General features: G+C 39.9%; 2 protein-coding genes across 8 annotated transcripts in view; both read right to left on the bottom strand.

Moving 5' to 3' along the window:
* The window catches only part of LOC101163415 (myocardin-related transcription factor A), a 52,643-nt gene that overhangs the window by 12,978 nt on the left and 13,876 nt on the right, over positions 1-25,789 (bottom strand). For 4 of the 7 annotated variants that reach the window (XM_023957715.2, XM_023957716.2, XM_023957718.2 and 1 more), the window contains exons 3-12: positions 17,348-17,403; positions 16,725-16,800; positions 16,490-16,630; positions 4,730-4,890; positions 4,482-4,598; positions 3,917-3,979; positions 2,939-3,120; positions 2,672-2,837; positions 2,347-2,587; positions 2,053-2,201 (exon numbers count right to left, since the gene is read on the bottom strand). In XM_023957715.2, the coding sequence (XP_023813483.1) occupies positions 2,053-2,201; positions 2,347-2,587; positions 2,672-2,837; positions 2,939-3,120; positions 3,917-3,979; positions 4,482-4,598; positions 4,730-4,890; positions 16,490-16,630; positions 16,725-16,800; positions 17,348-17,403 (1,352 nt within the window). The remainder of the gene's footprint in view (positions 1-2,052; positions 2,202-2,346; positions 2,588-2,671; positions 2,838-2,938; positions 3,121-3,916; positions 3,980-4,481; positions 4,599-4,729; positions 4,891-16,489; positions 16,631-16,724; positions 16,801-17,347; positions 17,404-25,789) is intronic. The other 3 variants (XM_078950830.1, XM_023957717.2, XM_078950832.1) reach the window with 1 other exon arrangement.
* LOC111947781 (uncharacterized) lies at positions 11,137-14,837 on the bottom strand. The gene is made up of 6 exons (XM_023957719.2): positions 14,583-14,837; positions 13,716-13,776; positions 13,521-13,638; positions 13,221-13,369; positions 12,962-13,057; positions 11,137-11,836 (listed from the first exon to the last, which is right to left on the bottom strand). Exons 1-6 carry the CDS (start codon positions 14,699-14,701, stop codon positions 11,489-11,491), a joined length of 891 nt encoding a protein of 296 aa, XP_023813487.1. The 5' UTR covers positions 14,702-14,837; the 3' UTR covers positions 11,137-11,488.

Below are 25,789 nucleotides of genomic sequence, written 5' to 3'. Positions count from 1 at the left end.
TTTTCCGAATTTTTTGTTTTTGTTTTTTACACAAAAATACCCAATCAAGGTTTTAACTAAATTGTGGGAAAAGGAAATTATGCATGTATTTACCTCCAACATAAATAAATGTAATGTTTTCTTAAGATATCAGTTATTTGCATTCTACAGCATTACCACTAGATATCCCTAAATCTGGCATGTCAAAGTCCTGGCATAGTAAAAGCCAACTGAAAAGTTTGTATTCATTACTTGCTCATATATATATATATATATATATAGACACACACACACACACACACACACACACACACACACACACACACACACACACAGTCATGACCATAAATATTTCGACAGAGACACATTCTTTCTAATTTTGTTTCTGTACATTACCACAGTGAATTTTAAATACAACAACTCAGATGCCATTGAAGTGCAGTATTTCAGCTTTCATTCCATGGGTTGGACAAAAAGATTGCATTAAAATGTGAAAAACGAAAGTATTTCTAGGAGTTGATTAGAGGACTCGTGCTTGCATTTGAAGATTTTGCTTTGAACAGAAAGAAAGCACTGATGAACTCAGCAACGCAAAAAGACCTAGACGTCCACGGACGACAACAGTGGTGGATGATCGCAGAATCATTTCCATGGTGAAGAGGAACCCGTTCACAACAGCCAACCAAGTGAACAATACTCTCCAGGAGGTAGGCGTATCAATATCAAGTCTACCATAAAAAGAAGACTGCATGAAAGTAGATACAGAGGGTACACTGCAAGATGCAAGCCACTCATAAGCCTCAAGAATAGGAAGGCTAGATTGGACTTTGCTAAAAAGCATCTAAAAAAAGCCAGCACAGTTCTGGAAAGACATTCTTTGGACAGATGAAACCAAAATCAACCTCTACCAGAATGATGGCAAGAGAAAAGTATGGAGAAGGCGTGGAGAAGCTCATGATCCAAAGCACACTACATCATCAGTAAAACACTGTGGAGGCAGTGTGATGGTCTGGGCGTGCATGGCTCCCAGTGGCACTGGGATTCTAGTGTTTTTGATTGATGATGTGACACAGGACAGAAGCAGCCCAATGAAATCTGAGGTGTTCAGAGAAATACTGTCTGCGCAGATCCAGGTGAATGCAGCCAAACTGATTGGGCGGCGTTTCATAATACAGATGGACAACGACCCAAAACATACAGCCAAAGCAACTCAGGAGTTTAATAAAGCAAAGAAGTGGAATATTCATGACTGGCCAAGTCAGTCACCGGGTCTTAACCCAATTGAGCATGAATTTCACTTGTTGAAGACGAAACTTCAGACAAAAAGGCCCACAAACAAACAGCAACTAAAAGCTGCTGCAGTAAAGGCCTTTCAGAAGGAGAAAATCCAGCATCTGTTGATGTCCATGAGTTCAAGACTTCAGGGTGTCATTGCCAACCAAGGGTTTTCAACCAAATATTAGTAATGACCATTTTGTTTTCAGTTGTTTCATTTGTCCAATTACTTAGCGAGCCCATGAAATGAAGGGATTGTGTTTAAAAAATGCTTTCGTTTTTCACATTTTTATGCAATATTTTAGTTTAACCAATGGAATAAAAGCTAAAAGTCTGCACTTCAATGGCATCTGAGTTCTTTTTGTTTAAATTCACTGTGGTAATGTACAAAAATAAAATTAGAAAGAACGTGTCTCTGTCCAAATATTTATGACTGTGTATATATATATGTATGTGTGTGTATGTGTGTGTGTACATATATATATATATATATATATATATATATATATATATATATATATATATATCTCAAACCGAAACAAAAGCGTGACCCAAAAGTCAAGGTTTATACAGAATCATGTGGAAAGTGAATTGTTGCATCCCTAGTTGGTACCCAACTTTAAAATCCACAGAAAGTTATTGTTCTGACAGAATGTTACTGGTATTTGATCAAAAGTGCGTAAAATTAGCTTATGATACGATGCAACAGTTTGGAGATATTCTGGTCCCATGGGTAAGATAGGGATGAAGCAGGTCATCTGTGCATTTTATGAATGTATTTCAAGAAAAGGGCCTGACCAGTTCTCCCAGTGGGTCGCCGTTCAAGCTGATATATTTGGGACTCTTTGACAAAGACGAGGTAAGAGGAGGAGGGACGGGGTTGGTATCTTCACATCTCATAGGCTGCTCTGGGCTTAAAGCAGGACTGACTCCGTTTCTTGGATCAGCTGTGCAAGAATGGGAAGAAAAAGTGGGATCGAAGGAGCGCAGAAAATAACACAATTCCTCCACAAGAAGCTGTACTGAGCATGCTCCTTACAATCAGCTTTAAAAGCATGAGAATATTGTGCAACTTTTGATCAGCACACCAACCGTTGAAAAAGGATGTTTCAAACTTTAGACACTGCTGTTCCTGCAACAAATGGTCACCAGTTTTGCTGGATTCTGGACCTTCTTTGAGCTCCAGCCCTTTGGTACCCTCTGCTGTTGGAGAAGAGGTAAAGTCACAGCCTTGGTTCTTTTCTTGGTAACTCCTCAGCCTCTGGATGAGGTTGGTCTTAGTGCCTGAGATGGGCAAGCTGCGTAGTTTCAACTCAGACCTCAGCTCTGTCACCTACAAAAATTGCATTTTTAAACTGAAGCACTCACATTTGCCTTAACAACTTTTGCTTTCCTTGAGGTGATGAATTCTGCTCACCCTCATATTATCCAGATTTGGATTTGCAGACCCTGATTTGATCTCAGCTGATGAACTCAGACAGATTAGGCTCTGCTGGTTAGGGAGGTCGGTAGAGGGGGGAGCAGAAGATTGCGGTGAAGAGGTTGATGTTGTACTTGAAGAGGAAGACTGCTTTTGATCTCTGCTGAGATAAGGTAGAGCAATATTTGCCTCCACGTTTCCACAAGACACTGGGCTCCTTGAGGTAAGACCTGACTTGGGCGACATGCATGTAGAGTTACTCACTTGGGTGGTGCAGGCAAGATGGTGTGGTAGTTGTGGTTTTTCTGCTGACTGAGGATTTGTAGCTGCAGGTAGAGCTGCTGCTGCTGGAGGATCTTGCCGTATGACGAGTCCAGATGAGGAGGAGACTCTTTATCTCCCTTCTGGTCGGGAGGAATGTACTGATGGTACTTCAATTTCTTGATCTAGAGGGCCACATATCACCAACTTTTTACATTATTGACATCACAAAAGCCTCAGTCATAACTGCTCTTACAGGTGGAAATAGGCTGTCTGCCGGTGAAAAATGGTCAAACTTGTCCATGTACACTGGTGGCCCACACGGAATATCAAAGACGTAGACCGCTCGTTCAGGCACATTTTTTCTATTGGCATGCTGCGGCGACAGGTTGTGGTGAACACTTAACACGAGAGGATAAGTTAGGTAAGATGCAGGCGTATCGTAGACTTTTTATTTTTGAATGCCCCCAATTCCTGTGCACTGCACAAACCCGTTGCCTGTTGGTGCTGTTAGAGCGATAAGTGCACGTTCCTTGAGCACCCCTTATGTGCAGCTTGTCTGTTAGAAAAATTAGGAAATAAGACAATCAGAGCGTAGTTTGTGTGGGTGTCTTAGGGTCTATGGGCACTTGCGCATCACCTGCACTCCTTTATGTGCATGCGGTCAGTAAAGATCCAGTACACACACCTTACTACCGCTGACACTAGAGTGTGGCTTAAGGACACCCTACGACAGCGTCACTCATATGACAAGTGTGTGCAACTTACATTAGCCTTACAAATACTTACTCCACCACTCGGTATCAAACCACATACACAACAATCGTACATTCCATTGTCATGCAATGCTTTATGGTCCCTTAAGGTGACGAGGTGCACAAAACATACCTGTGCTCCACTTGAGATGCAGCCGCACCTCCCTACGACCCTCCATGGGGCCAAAACTTAAAACATGCTTAAAAACAGAGGAAAACAGTGTACCTTTGGCTTGTTGTCTTTGGTTTTCTTGTTTTTCTGACAGGTGCGGTCTGAGTTCTGTTTAGGCTGAGGCAAAAATAAAAAAGTATGCTGTTAAACATAAACAATGCATTATAACATATAGAAATTTATGTCAAAATACATGTTCAAATGTGAACAAGTTAATGACTTTTTCTCCTTGTAGTACTAAATTTAGACCCAATTTAAGCCCATTTTTACCCTATGACGATGTGCCTGTGGTAAGTATTACAAAGGCTAGATGAGGTTATAAAATAATTTAGTCCTGGATAGTTTAAAGTGCATGTATTAAGGACAATGTAGATACAACTTTGAACCAATTTATAAAAGTTTTTAAAGGAAAGACATGAACCCTATGCTTTCATAAACTCCAATTGGGTATGTGGAAAATATACCTACTTCTCAGTCAAATCCTTAAATGTTGACAAATTATAGAAAAGAAAAAATACCAGCCAAGACTAAACGGGTTCTCTAAACACAACTGAAACCAAATAGGAAACACAAAGGTTGTCCCATACAAAAGGTAAAAGTCTAAGCTGAAATGACTCACCGTAATGTGGGCGTTAGTACCTCCCATGAGGGTTGATGAGTCCAACGTCCTACTGTCCAGTTTCAGAGAGTTGAATGATCCACAAATTGGTGGATAATGATGACCTGCTGGAGGCATCTGATTAAAAACACAACAGCTTTGTGTCATAACTGAACTAAAGTCTCGCTTTGATTCTAAAAATGCCTTCTGATCTTTGCTTACTACACTGTTGCAACACCAATAAACCATTTCTTGCAGGGTAATTGTACCTGAGTTGGAGATGGGATGCTGCTGCGTGACAGGTTCTCTGATGGAGAATGGACAAGCCCTGAGCCCAGAGGACACTCATGGCTTACTGCCTGTCCTGGAGACAGACTGTCATTGCTGTGCTCATCGCATGAAGAGCTCTCCCTGGAGGTCTTCAGAAAATCTGTGAGAAAGATGAAGGATTATGAGGAGGTGTGGGAGAAAGAAAAATCTCTCAGCTTGACTACTACAACTGTTTTCTGTATGATCCCCCCATATAATCCTTAATGGAACAAAAATATTGCTTTTCACCAACAACGACATTTACAGCTTTGTCCTTTACTGACCTTCATGTTATAGTAACTACCCTTAAATGTGAACACTGCCATCCTATTGCCTGTCATTTAAAGGCATTTTTTAAACGATATTCAAGGAGTACATACAATACAGATGGACATATATTTTGTGATGTTACCTATTCGTTGGTTTTGGATACATTTGATTTAATTTTTAAAGAAGCTGTTTTTTCAAACATGGACAAAGCTGTGGATGAATAGATCTATCAGTCAGTGGAAAATCTCCATTGAGACCACATAAGAGCTCAATACTCAACAGTCACAAATCAAGTAGTATCCTGTTTTAAGGCTACATCAATCATATGTATAAAATGAAGCTATGTTTTAAAAACTATTATCTTGGATATTAAATGTACTCATCCAAATGGAAAGAACAGGTGTGAAGCCATAGCATGAATACATTTATTTATGCTGGGGATGTCTTTGAACCCTCCATTACTGCATTTGAAAATAAAGCTGAAATTATTAAAACTAAAGTTCCTCAAATAACCACAGGTGGCTGGTTAAATGGTTACTACAAGGAGCTAATATCAGTGACTCTTTACACTAAATAGGTTCGTTTCCAGACTAGTTTCAAAGACTTTTTGGAAATGTATTACTTTACTGTAGCTATAAATCTGTGCATTTTTCAGATTCTGTTATTTCTGATTGGAAGGTGGGTAAATCTATAAATTCAACAAAACTCTCAATTTCTTTTGTCTGTTGCCCATTTTTGGGTAAACTCCAATCAATTTGCTTCAGGGCTTTTTACCATTCAGAGTGTGATTGTTGAAGTCAAAAATTCCCCTTTCAGTGTATTTCATGTGTGAAATTGTTACTTTATGTTGAAGCAAATTGAGAGCTTGATTCAAACCCCCTAGTGCTAAAACAGCAAAGTGTATTGGTTCCACTTAAGGTTTCTAACCATCCTCTATTAGGAAATCGAAGTGTTCCCTGTCAATTGGAGCCAAAGTTTTCTGTTGATGTGAGAAAACTAGAACACTACTGCCTTTTATGCAGTTATAACTCAAGGTCTGTCAAGCTTCTACAAGTCTCCCTGAAGAGCTGCAGTAACTTCATTCCCTGGACTTGTGTCTCAATATGTGTCTGCATTTGATAGATGGTAGCTTTCTAAAGTTGATTTTAAAAAATCCAAAAATCTATGCAACCAACTCCAAGTCTACAAATAAAGAGGATGCTCAAGGGTTTAAACTTTAAACTGAGGAAATATTCTGAAAAACTGATATTTTAGCCCTCATAACCCTACCTGCATATACTGTCTTTATGCATCTGGGGTATTAAAACAAGAAAGTTTGCCATATTTCAGAAAACACAATCCTTCCTATGATGACATGTTTTGCTTCTTTTTTTTCTTCAAAAGACAGCCTTACAGAATTTTCTGTTAGGCTATTGAAAGCACACCGTTGGCTATTAACTCAACATCAGCAGGCAATGATGAAAACACAACATGAGGCTCATTTAATATCCTCTGGTCCAATTATGCATTGAGTTAACCCCAACCGTGTTTTCTGTGGGCCATGTCTGCATGTCAACTTTGTAAATCCTAAAGCTTCAGCTCAAAGTGTCAGTAATACAATTATGTTTATTGTGCTGCAGTGACAGAGATGGATAATCCAGGAGCTTTTTGGTGTTATTGAATCTCCTACTCGGAGCATCACCAAACCTTTCATTTCAAGACTGAGCACAGAAAATACATGTCAAGTTCTTTATTTAGATTCATTTGTTAGTCCCAATCAAATTCATGTTTTTTAAGTTGGAAAGAAGCTCGAATTCTTCAAACCAAAAGACTCATTTAGAAGGTTTCCATTCAAAGAGGCCTTATTTTCTTCACAATGTGACTCTTTAAAGTGGACAGACAAAATGGATCTGATGTATTCACTTCCTGTCCAAGTAAAGATGAGAGGATATTAAAGATTCACTGTATTCCACTTCATAAGCCCTCAGAGGCTGCCGTTTGAAGCAAAGAGGTGGGGACAGTGTGAGTGCATTCGCACTGGGTATATGTGCTTTGTTTTGCAGGAAAAATGTGTGCATGTGTGTGCTTAAGAGGCACAGCTGAGGCATCTGAGCGGGCAGCATCCATAGCTGGATGATGGCTGGAGAATGGAGGGCCTGCAGGGACATTCTGTCAGGAGCCTAAAAGTGTGGGTGTGTTGTGATTTATATTACACCTCTAAACTCATCCTGCACCTTCCTACTGCTGGAATACACATAATGTACTGCAGTCATACTCATTGAAAAGTCTTCAAAGTTTCTTGACTTTGAAGGACATGTCTATGAATTGTTTTTCAAAGAACCTCGTGAGATAGATATGCCGTACATATACAGAAAAATGCATCTTTGCATGTTTATTTGTGATTGTTTGTTTTTGTATGCATGCTTGAAAAAACAAGATGTTCAACCCAATAGGATAAAATCCAATTATTGGAAGCACACTTTGCCTTAGTGTCAAATTGCAAAAACAAAAAAATGTGTTGTATCAAGAAATGTAAATTTAAAAAATACACATATATATATATATATATATATATTATTTTTTTAAGTCGTTAGTAAAATGACTTTCACCTATGACCGTTAGGATTTTTGTCATCAAAAAGGTAGCTTTGAGTGGGAGGGGCATACTGATGGGAGTGTTATGTCTGTGCTGCATCTCCTGTCATTCTGCTCACCTGGCAGGTGTGGCCAATGATGTTGATCAGCACCTGTCAGGTATTTGAGTCAGAGGAGGCCTCAACCAGGTCGGTCGGTCGATCGATCGATCACAGCAGTTGGGTTTGAGTTGAAGTTGAAGCTGTGCTGGTTGTTTTTTTTTCTCCTCTTGGTCCTCAGCAGTCTTGTACTGTTGCGTTTTGCTATTTTAGTTTGGGGTTGGACCTTGGTAGTCTTTATTTGCGGGCCTTGTTTGTTTATTTTGAACAGTTAGACCTTCTTAGGCAACCTTAGCAGGGAGCTGCTAACTCTGACAGTCAATTTGGCTGAGTTGCCTCCCTGACTTATTTTATGTTTGGCCAAGGTTCCGATCCTTCTGTTTTGTCTTTGATTAAACCAGCACAGTAATTATTTATTTTTGCTTTACAGAGCACAGGTTCTCTTTCTTTTTCCTCAAACTGTGTTCCCAACTTCCTGGTGTCCAGTTTTCATGTGTTATGGCCCCTTTGTGACTTTTCAGTGAGTGTGACTGCAGTACATTGTGTGTGTTCCAGCAGTAGGAAGGTGCAGGATGAGTTTAGAGGTGAAAAATAAATCACAACACACCCACACTTTTAGACAGGTTTGGCTGTCGGGGCTGTATCAGGGAGTTTGCTCTGTCCACTTCAACAAATATGTCTGATTGGGTGGAACAAAGTAAAGTGAGAGTTTTGTGGGGAGGCGCTAACACCCACATTAAGGGGAGTCACTTCAGCTTAGACTGTTACCTTTTGTATGGGACACATTCCTTAGAATGACGATAATTGTAGCTGTACCAGCCACCCACCACTGCACTCACACACACGCACAGAAGAGGAAATAAGTATTTGATCTCTTTCTGATTTTGTAGGTTTGCTCATCTAAAAATAAACTGGCTCATAGAAACTCAAATCCACTTTAAAGAACTTGTATAAACGTAGTTGCATTTGGAAGGAGATTACTGAAGACATTTGGGATCTGAACCAAGTTTCAGGATTGGTTTAACAGCTGCAGTTTTGAATAGTGATGGGACAATACCACATAATGAGGAATTAATGATGGCAGGGATGAGCGGAAGAAGAGAGGGGAAACAGGCAACAACTAGGGATGTTGGGAGGGGGTCTAGATAACAGGTTGAAGGTTTGGATTTTAGGATAAGGGAGGAGATTTCACTGGGATCAGGGAGCTGAAAAGAGCAGAACATATGATTGAAAGAGAGTCAGGAGGGAGGGGAGAGGAGTTGAGAGTTTTCTGATTTAAAAAATAACAGGAGTGAGTTACAAGTATCATTGGTAAAGAAATGTGGGGGGGAGACTGTCAGGGGAGTGGAAAATGTTATTCATTAGAGAAAAGAGAGTTTTAAGGCCCGTACACACCGGGACGAATATTCGCCAGCGTTTTTCGCCACGTCTTTTGTGTTCACACCCAGGCGATTTTCGCTGACGATGAGCCGAGCGAACATGCAATTTCATTCCCTGACATTAGATGGCGCTTAATGTAAAACAGAAATACTCCTGTACACAAGGTGGCGCTGCGCAACTTTACGCTTCTTAAATTCGCTTTTCACTCAGAAGAAGAGAGCAAGTATTTACGCGCTTGTCAGAATCAAACAAAAAAAACATGAATATTTCAAGTACCAGTTGCTCCAACTGGTGCTTGGTTCGGGGATATTTTAGAATGTCCGTCATTATTTCTTCGCGGCTGTGTAGATGCAACTCGGCGTCTATCTTCTTCGCTGGTATGTGTGCTCAGCAAGGCAGTTTTGTGTTTGAGCGCCCCCAAGTTGTGTTTTACTGTAACTTCAGAGGCTCCAGACACGTGTGCAAAAGCGCCGATCTCATTGGTCGAATAGATTTCGACGTGACGCGTCAAAAAAAAAAAAAACGTACCCGAGACGTTTTTCTTTTTTTGACGCTTTGACGCGTGACGTTTTTTCGCGTCGTTGTGCACACTCTCATTGGTGCCCTTTGTATAGTCACGAGGCGTTAAGAAATTCGTCCCGGTGTGTACGGGCCTTTAGAGTTGCCTTTGTTTGTAGAGATGAGTGCAGAGAAGTAGTTTGTTTTGTGAAAGAAGCCAAGTCCATGTACCGTGAGATATGCCATTTATAGATTATTTTAACCAGTAGATACCCCACTGTGACCCACCACCTTAGTGTGTTTGTGTGTGTGTGTGTGGGGGGGGGGGGGGGGGGGGAGAGCTGGAGTGATCCCAGGATAAAAGATTTCTTGGGCTTTTGCCCCTAGGGTCTCCCATAGCAGACCGGTCATAGGCGACAATCCAGACAAAGAGCAGTTCAGAACCCCCTTTTATGAGAATGACATCTAAAGATTCCACAAAGTCGCCCGGATTAGCATCACTGGGGCCCCACTCTGGAGCCAGACCTGGGATTGGCCCCTGGGGACCAGGACTCTTCCCATGGGTCAGGTCCAGCCCGAGGAAATGACGTGGGATCACTCTCCTATTGGCCCACAACCTGTAGGAGAGCCCAGAAGGGGCCGATGCAATGTGGTCTGGGTGGCAGTCAAAGGCGGATGCCACGGCGGCCCAAACCCCGGTCATGGAACTTGGCCTTTGGGACATGGAACCTCACTTCTCTGGGAGAGAAGGAGGCTGAGCTTGTGCAGGAGGTTGAGAGGTACTGACTAGATATAGTTGGGCAAACATCCACGCACACTCAGTTCCTTGATAGGTGGATGTGGGTTTACTCATGAGCCCACAGCTCAGCTGCCAATGGTTGGAGTTAACCCTGGTGGACAAGAGGGTCTCTCTCAAAGAGGTACTGGAAAGTGCACCAACGAGGGACTTCATTATCCTCCTGGGGTACTTCAAAGCCCATGTGGGCAAAGACGGTGGCACCTGGGGGGGTGTGATTGGTACACTGTAAAATCCAATAAGTAAACCTTACTTAAAAAAAGCATGCAAACCGATTGCCTTGAAAAAAACAAGTAAGGTGAAATAGGAAAAGTATGTAGAACTAACAATTGCCTGTCTAGTATAGTACACTTACAAGAGAGTTCCAGTAACTTAAAACAAATTTGTATGGTATACTTAATCATTTACTTTAGATGTACTTGTCTTAGTATAGACTACTCAGAATTACTATTTTAAACAACTAAATAATTTCAAGTAAACTTCACTTTGTGAGTATTCCTAACTTATTTATATAAGTTGTGCCAAGGTGATGTATTCTGCAGACAACTTGGAATTACCGAGTTTACTTTACTTCAAAGGCAATCCAGTTTACTTGTTAAAACCATGCAAACCGATTGCCTTAAAAAAAACAAGCAAGCATTACTCAAATAACTTAAGTGTTAACAATCTACTATAAATCACAGAGAATAGGTTCACAATTTTTCGAATGTAAATTTTGCAACTGGACAAATAAATTAAAGGCAATGATACAATTCAAAGGTAAATATATTTATTTTTCATAACAACTGACACAAGGATGGTACACACAAGTTTGCACTGGGGTAAAAAGAATGCAAATAGTCAGGTTTTCTATATAAGTAAATGGGCCATACCTTGAATTAACAACTTTAAATCAACAACATTTCAGAGACCAAACTTGATGGAACCAACGAGTTGACGAGTGCCAAAAGCAATGTCTCTGACAAATGTCGATTACACTGGCAGCCTCTTAACTTGCTCAAGAACCAATGGGCTGACAATTTTAAACAAGTGCCTTAGTTTTCTTTTTTTTCTCTATCAACTACTCTTATTCCCCAGTCAGAACATTTTTTTTTTAATCAAATGTCAAATATCATCACTCTTGCACATGTGATTACATCTCAGCTCAACAGGAGATTTTTCAGAGATTGTAGTTTTGGTGGCAGTTTGTTCTGTCCCAAACAGAACAAACTGGTGTCTGAAAGTGTTGATCATGCCTTTTGGATACTTCAAATTTAAAGCATAAGACAGACCAAACAAGATGCAAATTGCCTGAGGCATATTATGCAGATTATCCAGTACTATACCTCCCTCCACAATGACTGCAGTAGACACTCGGTCAAGGTACAGTTTATTCGGAATGAGAGGATCTTCTTCATCAATAACAGCCAGCACCCCAACGGACACTTGTGGCCAGCCATCAACATCACATGCCTGAATAAGACCAAACAATACAAATATTACAACAGGGAAACGTGAAAATCCACAGTTTTACATCATATCTATCTATCTATCTATCTATCTATCTATCTATCTATCTATCTATCTATCTATCTATCTATCTATCTATCTATCTATCTATCTATCTATCTATCTATCTATCTATCTATCTATCTATCTATCTATCTATCCATCCATCCATCGCTGTCTGTCTATATTGTTATTTATTTAAGTTTATTATAAAGTTGATGATAATTACTTTGCAATTTCCTATAATTTGTCCTTTTGTCATCATTTTATTTGATCATTTGTGCTGCAATGCTGCATGAATGCTATTTTGTCCTTCTATTTAACAGTCTTTAAACTAATTGCTGGAGGTTTGTCAATTTGTAAATGCTTTAACACCATAGACCAAGACCCACTGTGTTCTACTACTGGTCACAATTGTTACCAGACAAAAGATCAATTGTTTCATGGACTTTTCAATATTTTATTATTTTTTCTTAATTGACGTTGATTGTTTAATATCCTTACAAATACAATACACATTTAGTAACACTTACAGGTTCATTAGTTAACATTCATTAACTGCATTAGTTAACATGAACTAAAAATGAATTGCACTTATAAAGCTGCACTTTATCTTGTATGTTAAATGATAATTTCAACATTTACAAATACTTTATTAAAATCTTGTTAACATTAGTTAATGCAGTTAATGAACTTACTTTTGTATTGTATAAATGCAATGAAAATAAAGGTAAACTTTTCCTGATTTATTTTCTCTGATCACCATTCTAGCTTACACTGAATTGCCACATTTTGGAGCCTTCGTCTTTTTACTGCACTCATAGGATGTAATCAAGATTAATCTTAAGTGATGTCTCAATAAAAGGGCAGCAAACACTACCGGTCAAAAGTTAGGAAAAAGGTAGTTTTTTCAATTTTTAAACAAATGTTGTATTATTTTAATACTTTAAAAAAATTATGAAAAAGTTTTTTGGTAACTAGTAGAGTTTTTGGTCAAACAACTTTCGGAGCACAGAAGTGCAATTGATGACAATTCTTATTTTTTGGAAGAAGTAACCCTTTTAAAAAAATTTTACAATGAGAACTTACATTGCAGGTGTTGTAGAAGTTAATGGCATCAACACCAAGCAGGATAGGTAAGCCCCGGAGCACAAGAGTGCGCATTGCTGTCACGTCTGCTTCTTTCTAGAAGTAGATAAAAAAAAAGAGATCAAGTTCAAGATCATGAAACTTTAAAGCTACAGTAAAAATAAATTAGCTTACTTCACCCAAAGATTTAAATTCTGTCATTAATTATATTAATTATGTCACAGAATAATAAACAAAATTAAGGCTGCAGTAAACTCACCCCTGTATTCATTTGCTGCATAAGCTCATCCAATGTCTCTCCAACGGTCCCTTTCTTGGACTTGAAGATTGTGACAAAGCGTGGCGTGTAGCGATCCACAGCACCATAAACGTTACTCTGCAGATCTGTGGTGAATAACCTGTTAAACTCTGCAAACACATACACATGCAACAAAAAAAAGAAAAAAACTGAGTGTTGGGACAGTGTGGACATTTGTTAATGTTTGGTCCAATTCTAAAGACAAACCTAAACAGAATTCAGTTTCTCATGGTCGAAAGAGGAATATGAATAAGTACTTACTTGTCTCTGGTATTGGCCGTTGCCGAGTGAAGCCTCCATGTTTTAAACGATAATGTTTTAACAAAAGTCCTCTTTTGTTTTCAGAAAAAACACAGTGCTTACAGTTCCACTGCATCTGCTAGAGATTATTTGAAGTGGACATATATTTTAAGTTGGTTTAGTCAACAAAATATTAACAAAATATAAAGTCCTCACCAGTGTATCAAGACCTGTTTGTGGAAGACCAATCAGGAGGCAGCTGCCAGAAGGACTTCCTCTAAAAAAATAACAAAATTTAATTAACAGGTTCTGCTTTGCAAAATTAAAGACACATTCCTTGATATGTGCATATTCTACAAGCATTACAGAAAATATACCTTTAAATACGCTGTTCTATAAATATGCATGTGTGACTTCAGTACAGACCATTTTAAAACAGCGTTTCCTCTGATAACTTTCAGTAATGCTGTGCCAGTACAAAAAAAATGTTGGAAAAGAAAATTTTCATGTGATATTAAGATTTCTTAGTTTAACGTCACTTTTAACATTACTATGTATGTGTTTCGTATTTATGGCTCAGTATATCAGCAGTGATATAAAACAGTTGAGTTTGAGTAAAGAAACATTTTACAGTGCTTGTATTATATTCTTAATTTACTGAATTTAAAAATAATAGTATAATGTTAATGTGAAATCACAAAACATATCAAAAATAACCACAAACGTCATCTCTGCATAAACTGTTACATATAACAGTAAATATCGCCATTTCAACAGCTTTGTAACGTTAATCATTTATAAACCAAAGCCAACAGATGGGAATGCATCAGGGAAAATGGTAAAATAGAAAACCATAATTGTATTTGGAACGATTAAAACAAAATTTTAGTCAATCCAGGAACCGTTGTGGTACCTGATAGTTTTATATGTAAAAAAAAAAAAAAACAGGCCAAATCATCTTCTTCAAGATCTGAATAAATCAAAATTATATGCTAACTGTTACACATTAAGGAGCTCAGCAACAATTAGCAACAGACAGTTAAAAAAACCATTCACTCAAATGTTGCATGCTTGATTACTTACCTTATTATTATTCTTTTTCTTTCAAAAAAGTAACGAAGCTCCGGATAAAAACGTAGGTGGCCTCTCAACGTCTTTCCACATCTGGAGAATTGGCGCCAAGATACGTACAAATTACGCATGCTCTTGCAGTGCCGCTTCTTTTTCTTCGTTTTTTTCTGCACATTAGGTACGCTTTATTGCACTGCTGCCTCTCACTGGTGTAATAACGTCATTGCATCCTTTGTTGCTACTTGCTTGTTTCAAGTAAGTGTCACTCAAACAATTAAGTAAATTGTTATTTTCAACCTGCATTTGACTGTAACTCAACAAAACCTAGTAAGAAGTATGTATTTTATATTACTGAGTAAAGTTAACTAAGTATATGTGAGTCAGGAAAGCTATTACAATTTACAGTGTAAGAATAGCCTCCCTGATCTGAACCCAAGTAGTGTTCAGTTGTTGGACTTCTGTGCTCGTCAAAGTTTATCCATAATGAACACCATGTTCAAACACAAAGGTGTCATCAATATCAATACACGTGGCATCAGGACATCCTCGGCAGGAGGTCGATTATTGTAGTTGTTTCAGGCGACCTTCTGCCGTACGTCTTGGACACTCGTGTAAAGAGAAGGGCAGAGCCTTGTACCAATCACTACCTGGTGGTGATTTTCTGGCAGGGAAGGGGGCCAGAAAGACTTGGCAGACCTAAATGTACTGTGAGGGTCTGCTGGGAACTTCTGGCTGAGCCCTTCGTCGGGAAAGTCTTTGACTCCCACATCCAGGAGAGCTTCAAACAGGTACCTAGGGAGGTTGAGACTCTGGATCCAAGTAGACCATGTTTTCCACCTTTGTTGTCCCTGCTGCTCTTCATAGCTGTGGTCGCAAGGTCTCTGGTGCCTGTCGCAGCAGTAATTGTTGTTTTTGGAGGAAGAGAAGTGCTGCCTGTGACCCCAAGACAACCATCCCCACTGTCAAACATCGAGCTGAAAAAATTATGCTTTGGGGGTGTTTCTCTGCGCAGGGCTAATTTACCATATGTATGGGAGGATAGGCAGAGCTATGTGCTGTAAAACTCTGGGTGAGAACCTCCTCTTTTAAAAGGGGTTGTGGATGGATCTTCCAACAAGATAATGACCCAAAACATACAGCCAAGGCAATCAGCAGCAAGGCAACCAAGAAAAATAGCTGAAGAAGAAGATCAAGGTCATGGAGTGGCCCAGCCAGTCTCCAGACCTCAATCCTATAGAAAACCTATGGAGAGAGTTGAACCTCAGAGTTCCCAAGCGGCAGCCACCAAATCTAAATGACTTATATGTCATTTATAAAGAAAAGTGGACCAAAATTTGAATTAATTTGAATAAATTTTACATTGTATGTCAGATAATATGCATTGTAAAATTAATTTAAATTAATTCGAATTTTGGTCCAATGTTGTGCATTTTTATTTCCACTGTTATGGTTCTTTGAAATGGAGGCCATTTGATATCCTGTTTTTTTCCTTGTTTTCACAGAAAAGTATCGATAAGAATACCGGCAAGATGCCGGATCGACAAGCAGTATCAGTAAGAGTAGTGTCGATAAAATCTTAACGACACCCATCCCTAGTTCCAAGCTCTTCCAGCAGGGGGGTTCAAATACTTATTTCCCTCAATGAAATCTAAATAAATTTATACAAATTCTTTAAAGTTCATTTCTTGATTTTTCTATCTCTCACTGTTCAAATGTACCTACCATTAGGATGACAGACTGTTTGTTTTTAAATGGACAAACCTACAAAATAAGCAAAGGCTCAATCCTTATTCCCTCCACGTCACTTTTATTTTTTTACTCCCTATTTCGAGATTTGAGATGCCCTTGGTTGTGAAGCACTGCTTCGTGAATAAACTCAATTTAGCCTATATAACCTCCTAAAACCTCTATTGGCTTACCTGTGGAGGCCTGTTTGATGTTGGGCTGAACAGGTCTGTTTTTGTGGATCAGATCGATTGGCCTCGGCCGGTGAGCCACCTTCTCATTTAGATCTTTGGTGAGACGAGCTCGCTTCAGAAACAATGTCTCAGCTGACATCCCTATTAGACCCAGAGAAGACGTTTTTCAGGGTTAAAAGAGGAACAACCAAGTTTGTGGTCTTCAAAAAGGCAGGGGGTCCTGTGTGGCACCTACCCTCCAAGATTTGCCTCCGATTGAGACCTGATTGTTCAGGCTTGCTCTTAATTTTCCGTTTGAGATCTTCTTCGCTCTGGAGAAAACAGAAACTGCTGAATTTATGAGGATATCCAAACATTTCAATGAGCTGATTGGTGCAAATGTTTCAAACCCCTTCTACTAAAAAGTTTAGCTAACTTTTACTTCAGCTTCTCAACTCATCTAACCTTTCTGCTAGCATAAAACTGCTTATAGCTCTTCGCCATTCATCTATTAATTTGCATATTTCTAATATGCTCACATATATTTCCATCCAAAGTGCAGCTCTTAATTATCCAGCTGGATTACTCTGCAGTCCTTCCACGTAGCGTCTCATAAATACAGATGAAGCACCTGTAGCCTCGGGGCCAGCCACCGCTTCAGCATCTGCTGCCTCTGCTCCTCACACCCCAAAGGCCAGCTTCATTTTTCATCCTAAATCCTATTTTCTCTTTTTTTACTACAGGATTATGTAAGAGCTGCTTTGATGATGTCATATGCCACCAAGCTTCTCAAAAGGCAGCGTAAACTAAATAAATAAATAAAAAATGTGCTTGAACTAGCTTTGACTCCGGTGACCGCTTCAACTGTGACGCACTCACCCATGCGCGCTCCAAGCTCCCCGTCTGCTTGTGGAAGGCAGCTGAACTTTTAAGCGCTGGAAGAACAGAAAGCAAAGCAAATGGGGAGGAGGTATTAACAGTGCAGTGAGTGTGCTCACACGACTCAGCAAAACAGCTTTAAATAGCGCTTCCTCGTTTTTAGTTTGATTAGGTTTAGTGATGGGGATGATTGTCGCTCTTATAGCTCAGGCTTTTCCTGATTACAGTTAAAGAACACTAAACACTTGCTCTAAGTGTAAAGACTTGTGTGGTTGTTCGCCATAGTGACGCATCATTTGTAATAGTCTTGTTCCAGCAGAAGCTGCTGAAAAAGGGCAAAAAATCAGAGTGCATGCAAAGAAGGATCAGGATGAATTTTGAAGATTTCAGGCCAGCAGGCAAACCGGAAGGAGATGAATTCCTGCAAACTGCTCTGCATGACTTTCTGTGAGTCTCTTAATTATGAATGTGTTCATGCTGCTAGATCCTTATAAACTCTGAAGTGAGATAAATGCACACATGTAAGAGCTTGTTACTCACATCAATAAGGAATATATATATATATATATATATATATATATATATATATATATATATATATATATATATATATTCCTAAACCTACCAGTACATATATAAATAAGTCCCATACACAATGTCTATGGCCTCTAACATAAAGCAATCTGGATCGATTGTTCATGAAGTCAATCAATTTTTCTATCCAGTCCATGTTCATTGTCTCCATGAAGTAACCATATCCAGATTTTTTTTTAAACTGACATTTGCTGGAACAAAGTCAGAAATGTTCCAGACTTGAGGATTTGGCTGTTGAAAATAATGCAGTAGGAAAAACCTTGTAGTTGTTACATAAATTTTACAATTGGCAATGCACAGGTTTCCTGCTCTGCTCCATTCAGATGCATCCACTTGTAGAAGACTAGATCCATGTACGTCTTTGTTTTCCTCGCCTGAGATGGCTTTTGGCTCAAAACTTTACAGCTGGATTGCTTAGATATTGCTCGCCATTTTTGTTGCACCAGTAATGTTAATGTGGGGGTGTGAGGGTCTGTAAGCTAGTGGGAGAGTGTGTAAGGAAACGGATGATGGGAAATGGGGATAGGCTTACTCCACGTCAACAGTCCAGCCCATAACTTAGATGTGAATTTCGAATTCTATTACTGCCACTATGCCCTAACCCCAGGAAACGAGATGATTTTTTTTCTTCAAAACTTTTCTAAAAACCAACACTGGACTGTCAAAACCTAAAAAGTTTTAGAAAACGATGAAATGTCCAAGACAATCACGCTCTTCAAGTTATATGTGTTAGCCACAGTTTTTATTTTTTATTGCTTAAAAACAGCATAATCACAATTTAATGACAACTAGGAAACCCTTTTACAATAGTTTAAGAGATGTTCAGAGTGAGATAAATGTTGAGTTACCCTTTTACTGTTGTAAAAATTGTACAATCTAGTTTTAAGGGCAAAAGGGTTTCAAGAGCTCATGTGCTATTGTAAAGTCTGAGTGAAATGGAGTTAACATGAACAGGAAGCAAGAAGGACTGTTAGCTTGATATGCAGAAACAGAAAATTTGGAATCCAAGGATTCCTAAGGGAAACAAGAGTTGAGAAAAACTAAAGGATGTAACAGAGACTCCAAGAAACAGAACAACTAATGGAAGAAGCAGGAATTTCATGTTGTCCACTTTCAAGTGCAGCCTTCCATCAAGCTCACTCCGGATTTATGAGACTGGTTTCTATAGAAATAATGTGTTACGGCTGTGGCCGTATTTGGTTTTGGTTTGTTCTGTTTGTTCTGTGTTTTGTGTATTATTTCTTTATTAGAGTGGGACTTCAGTGTTTTGTGGATCTTTGTTTGTATGTCTGTGATTATTTACAGGTGTGGTGCATGAAGGTGTGGCCTCAATTTGGACCAAAGCTGGAGGAGGCAGCCTTAAATCACCCCATGGACTTCCACACTGGGGGAAGGGAGCCTTGCTGCAACAGTCTCCACTGCAGCTTGGCCCTCTTCTCCATTTTGTTTTGTATTTCACCACCTGTTTAGTTGTGTGTTGCACTTTTGTATTTTGTATTCGTAGTCCTTCGTAGTTTTGTCTGTGCCCACTCTGATTAGTCTTTTGGTTTATGATTTTGTTTAAGTGAAGCTGTAGGGGTGAACCACCATTTTCTTTAGTACATGTTTTCTCCTGTTTTTGTTAGGTTAAGGAGGTTAGTTTTTGTCTTTATTTTTCCTTTTCCTTTGTACAGGTAAGATTACATGTTTTCAGTTAGTTGGGGTTTTGTTTGTTATTTTGGCCTGGGTTCACCCTGAAGCCTTTTAGCTTCACTTTTAGTTCTTGTTGGTTGTTTATTTGTAAATAAATTTGGTTATTTTATGGAGACATTCGTTTGGTGTTGTGTGTTGCAGTCAACTTGGTAGCCAAACCTTTACTTTTTTATGTTATGCCCCCCCTAGCACCCCTAGACACACAAGGGGGCGTAACAAATGACTTAGACCGACTCAGACATGGCGGCATCCATTTTACAAAGAAATGGCAACTAAATTAATTTCATTTCAATGGAGCTGGAAAGAAGTCATTTTCTATGGGGATTTCAGCATTAGGATGAAAAACTACAAAAATAAGGAGATATGAGGAATCATTAAACATGGGCAAGAAACTTTCTGCAGAAAGTAACTACTAACAAAACTTATAAATCCATACTTTATATGGTGCTCCTCGGGGTTTAGGTCATTAGGGCAGTAAGGGTTGGCAAGGATGTCTAGACTTTCCCCTCCAAGGCCAAGTATAACATAAATTTTGATCACTCAGCACACATTCTGTCAGACACCTCAGGCTGCAGAGTAATGCTCCACCTTTGCTGTCTCCATTCCAGACAGGAAGTTCTCGACTGACTGCAGATGTCATTATGTGGGTGGAGGAATTCTTTAACAATTTTCTAAAAATAAACTCCCTTTTGTACATGAAGCTACAGAGCCCCTAAAGCACATATGTCAAAGTCAAGGCCCGCGGGCAGAATCCGGCCCGCGAATGAATTATCTATGGCCCCCGGGATGATATTTGATTACTATTAGAACCGGCCCGCAGTCTGTAGCCGCCCGCTGGTGTTTTGCACGCACCAATACTACATTTCCCACAATGCAACGGTAACCCGCGAACTCACTGCAGCGCAGCAAGCAGACCTCGGCTTCATCATTCATTAGCAGCCAGAGCAGATGTCAACTTTCTGCTAGCTACCTCCTCCCCGAAAAATGGCTAAACGGAAGGTGGATGCTGAGAACAGGGGGTTTCAAGCTAGGTGGGAGGCAGAGTACATGTTCACTGAGGTACATGGGAAACCTGTGTGTCTTCTGTGTGGAGAACGTTTGTCTGTAATGAAAGAATACAATCTAAGAAGGCACCATGAAACGTCTAAGAAACACACAGACAAAGACAAGAATATGGACACGGAACAAAGGCTACAGAAGGTGGAAGAATTAAAACGAGGTCTTAAGTCCCAGCAGGCACTGTTCACAATTGCAAAATCACAAAGCGGAGCTGCCGTCAAGGCAAGTTTTATTGTGGCGGAAGAGGTCGAAAAATCCGCCCGACCATTTACAGAGGGAGAGTTTATCAAAAACTGTATGCTTAAAGTTTGTGACGCAGTGTGCCCAGACAAAAGGCAACTATTTTCAAACGTGAGCCTGAGCAGAAACACTGTTGCTGAACGTATAGACCAGCTTTCCACCAATCTAAAAGAACAGCTTGTGGGAAAGGGAAAAGATTTCATCGCATATTCCCTTGCTGTGGATGAGAGCACCGACACATCTGACATTGCCCAGCTGTCAATTTTCATTCGAGGAGTGGACTCCAGCCTGAGCATAACAGAAGAGCTTTTGGCATTGCGTCCTTTGCATGGCACAACTACAGGACAAGATCTGTATGAAGAGGTATCCAGATGTGTGAGATGTGAGATGGGCCTGCCTTGGGAAAAACTCGTGGGATTGACAACAGACGGAGCACCCGCGATGTGTGGGCACAGGAGTGGATTGGTCGCAAGGATGCGTGAGAGGATGCGGGAGGAAAACGTCACAGGTGAGCTGACAGCTTATCACTGCATAATACACCAGGAGTCGTTGTGTGGCAAAGCCTTGAAAATGGAACATGTAATGAGCACCATAACGCGGGCAGTTAACTTAATCAGAGCAAGAGGTTTAAATCACCGCCAGTTCAAGGCATTTCTGGGCGAGTTAGACACAGAGTATGGTGAATTGCCCTATCACACAGAGGTGCGATGGCTAAGCCAGGGAAAGGTGCTGCAAAGATGTTTCGAGCTACGTGAGGGAATCTGTTTGTTCATTGTAAACAAAGGAAAAGACACAACAGAGCTCCGAGATGAAACTTTTCTGTGTGAAATGGCATTTCTGTGCGACATCACGAGCCATCTGAATGTGATGAACCTGCAGCTGCAGGGACGGGGGCGTGTCATCTCTGATATGTACAGTACAGTGCAGGTGTTTAAAACCAAGCTGAGTCTGTGGGAGACGCACATGCGGAAAGAAAACTTGAGCCACTTTCCCAGTTGCCAGACCATGAAAGAGAAGCTCTCTACCGCTGTGTTCCCGACTGCACAGTTTGCTGACAAACTCAACATACTTGCTGCCGACTTCCGACGCTGATTTGCCGACTTTGAAGCCCAAAAATGCAGGTCTCAACTGCTCGGCAATCCTTTTGCAGTTGACGTGGAAAGCGCACCACCAAACCTACAAATGGAGTTGATTAAGCTTCAGTGCAATGACACACTGAAGGAAAAGTATGACAGAGTGGGTGCTGCTGAGTTTGCACGTTTCATCCCCGACAAAATGGCCGAGCTGCGCATCCCAGCTGCTCAGACGCTGTCTATGTTTGGCAGCACATCTGTGTGAGCGACTGTTCTCTTTGAAGAAGCTAAACAAAACATCACACAGGAACCGTCTTACTGATCAGCACCTCCACTCAATCCTGAGGATTTCCTCAGCTCAGAGCCTTACCCCGAACATTGATGAACTTGTACAAAAGATGAGACACCACCAAGTATCAGGCTCATCCTCAGACAAGTGAGCATCACAGAGCAGTGTAGCAGTGCAGAGTCTGTGTGCCATAGATTTTTGCATTTTATTTTATCTTTTTTATTTATTTATGTATATTTATTTTTCATTTAATGGACTCAGGGAAAATTGCAGATAAGAGCCATGAGGAGGAATACAACTGATTTGATTTATTCTATATTTTCTCATTTTACTATTTGAATCAGTAATTGGTAGGATAATAGAGCAGCATAATATTGCATTTTCAGTTTATAATACATGCAGTTTCATTTATGCATTTTTCTTAATATAAGGAACATATTTTGTTTTTGAAGGAAAATTGTTTTTTTGCTGTTTGCCCATTGAAAATGTTTTCTCTTTAACTTACTGACAGAGCCATAAGAAAATATAACTTCATTCATTTAATGTACAGGACACGTGATTTTTCTTTGAAGGCAGTTTGTTCTTGTCTGTGTGCATGCTGAAAAATGTTTTCCCGATTATTCATTTAATCGTTAAATAATACACTGTATTAGGTCTTGGTTCAATAGGCTACATGCAACCATTTCAATATGTTTTAATAAACATTGAACCAGTCCGGCCCTCGGCTTATAGCCAATTTGTTTTTTTGGCCCTCTGTGCATTTGACTTTGACATCCCTGCCCTAAAGGGACATAAAAGAAGAAAAAAATGGAAGTTAAAAATTTTTCACAAAAATAACTGGTGCACACCAGTTACTAACTGGTCTCAAATGCGTTCATCTATCTTATTTTTCATGAATATCCATCAATGCAGCCATTAATACAAATACCAAATGGCTTCGGTTTGTCATAAGAATCCAAATGCCTTTACAAAAAGTAACTGGCAATGCAGATGTCTGGCTCTTCAGAGTTCAACACCTTGTGGGTCAGGTTCTTGTAGATATAGATACACAGTTATAACATCAGAGTGTCATAAGTAAATTGCATGAGTTAGTTCTAACACACACTAACAAATCGTATACACGTAACTACTTAGAGGTTTTTTTGTACATTAATTACAGAAAACATATCTCACAGGGTGCACCTACTGCAATTAACTTATGCACACAGATTTACAATCCCGCATTCTTGAAGAGGGGTGTAAAAACATTACCAGTGCCCATATTTGTGCCAAAGTGAACAAGCAGGTGGGTTGAATGACTGTGTGCTTCTTAGAGTGTACCTTGATCACACTGAATGCTCCAGCAAAGGCAGGAGGCCACACCCAAGAGCCCCTGGACAGCAAAGCAGCCTGGCACCCAGGACCCCCCCTCCCCCAACAGACAAAGACCATGGAACCAACGCAGGCACCAGACCCTTACCACAGAGACAGAGTCGTTGCGGGCTATACCCGGCACAGAGAAGGACCCATTGGGGCTGTACCCGACAGCCCCCTCTGTCGAGGAGCAGGGGGAACAAAACAGGGCAGAAAACATGGACCAATTTATATACAATGGTTTTTTAAGAAAGCATTTGGATCATACTAACCAGATGGGGGTTTTAGAAATGGGTTTATGAAATATGATCTAAAAGGTCCTGAGGATCAAAGAACCTTTTTTGTTTATCCCATACAGTTCAAGTAGTCAAGTTGTGTGTTTGATTGAAGTTTCTTTTTGTTTCTGGTGGAGAAAAGTGTGGGCATTCTTAACAGCTTGGATGACTGCAGGAAATGATAAACGGGTGCTGTAGATTCCCAGTCTTGCAATGTTTTTAACTTGTTTAACAATGTTCTTTGACTGGAGCTCACACAACAGAAACCTGTTGTTGTCCTACCGCCGTCTCACTGCGCCGCACACACACAGGTTGCTGCCACTCGATTAACAACCCTGAGCAAGGCTGCTGGTACCTGCTCAAGCTTCAGTTCACGTCACTGAGCACTGCTGCGCTGTAGGCGTGCACTCACACACCCTGGAGACATCAGACACCCCCCCCCCCCCCCCTCAAGAACCCCTGCCCATCCACCAGGGCGGCCCCCTCGTGGGCACATGAACCTGTCTGTCAGTCAGTGAAATCGAAAATGAGTGGTGGGATCAAGGAAGGGGACGGATGGATGAGCACAGTGCTTTAGAAAGTGAAAAACACATGAATAGATCTAAAGAAGACGGAGAATGGTAAAAATACGGACGAGGGGACGATAAATGAGGAGAGGCAGCTGGAAAAAAAATGGAACAACAGACCGAGGGGCAAATGAAGAGGAGGAAACGGAGAGCGCTGGGGTGAGGTCAAAGAGAAAGGACCCTATTATGTGCATGAGTGGCTCACAGCATCACTGGTCTTTAAACTTTGAGAAAATCGAGCAGCAAACACTTCCTCTGGCATTGATGCCCTTTTTATGTTCAGATGGGCTTTTTTGGCCTCATGTGTGAAATGAAAAAGCTGTATAAGGTCAACTGTCCTATATTTGTTTTAAAAACACAATAAAACATCCACTTCTCCTCATGTATGTGTAGCTGTTTAAATGATGCATGCATTAAAAATTTCAAGATGTGAGAACAAGTATAAGAAAAGGCAAAAAATCTGCTGTATGCCAGGCCAGCCCCGGTTGCTGAATATCAGGGGGGCAAGTCTGGGTATACTGTGAAGTTGGGTGTCAAATCCTCCCAAACTTCTAAAAAAAAACTATGCTAACTGTTCTATTGCCACCAGTGATCCACTTGACTAGTCTTCAAGATTTTATGTAGGATGACATTTCTGACAATACCCTTTGCAATGTGATCACTTTTAGTATTTGTTTTTTAATTCTCTTTGTACATTTTTGGTCAATTTTTCTTTATTTTTTAGGCTGCCTGTTTGTTTATCCATCTCTTCTTTGTGTTTTATTTTTTAACATATTTTTTTATTTATCACATACTTTGTGTAACTTTTATTTATTTGTTAAATGCTATCAAGTATCTTCTGCCATTTTTTTGGCGCTTAACTCCTTTTCCGATTTTTCAGCTATTTTACCCATTCAAATAATAAAATGTTTAGCTTTTTCCAGCTATGACTTTTGGTCCTTCAAATTCTTAATCTTTTCAGGATATTCCAGGATTTTTGCCTCCGTTGAAATACATGAGGAATCTTTAAAAACCTTTGCCTCTTTCTGTGGTGCAGAAGCTCGCTGGTTCGTTACCCGGCGCTTGCATTTTTCACAAAAATATCTTTTGTCATTGTACTGTTTTCACTTCACTTATGGTCAACTTTTAACATTTCTTTATTAAACAAATTGGGTTTTTTTTTGTGCCAATTATTACACTTTAAGTTTCATTTTCATTCAGCAATATAGCATTCAATCCTGAAATTTCTTCTGCCATTTTTTGGTGCTTAACTCCTACAATTTTTCCGCTATTTTAACCATTCAACTATTAAAATGTTCAGC

Source organism: Oryzias latipes, chromosome 8, assembly GCF_053564925.1.
Source record: "Oryzias latipes strain Hd-rR chromosome 8, Olatipes_Hd-rR_3.1".
NCBI classification, from domain to species: domain Eukaryota; kingdom Metazoa; phylum Chordata; class Actinopteri; order Beloniformes; family Adrianichthyidae; genus Oryzias; species Oryzias latipes.
Note: the sequence above shows the minus strand (reverse complement) of the source record. Positions and strands in the feature narration are given on the sequence as shown.

Bases quoted from the DNA above. Each gene is read 5' to 3' on its own strand.
- LOC111947781 (XM_023957719.2), bottom strand. From the start codon at position 14,701: ATGCGTAATTTGTACGTATCTTGGCGCCAATTCTCCAGATGTGGAAAG. The intron at 13,639-13,715 runs GTGAGGACTTTA...AATAATCTCTAG, and splicing joins AAACAGGTCTTGATACACTG to CAGATGCAGTGGAACTGTAA. The intron at 11,837-12,961 runs GTAAGTTCTCAT...GGTCTTATTCAG, and splicing joins ACTTCTACAACACCTGCAAT to GCATGTGATGTTGATGGCTG.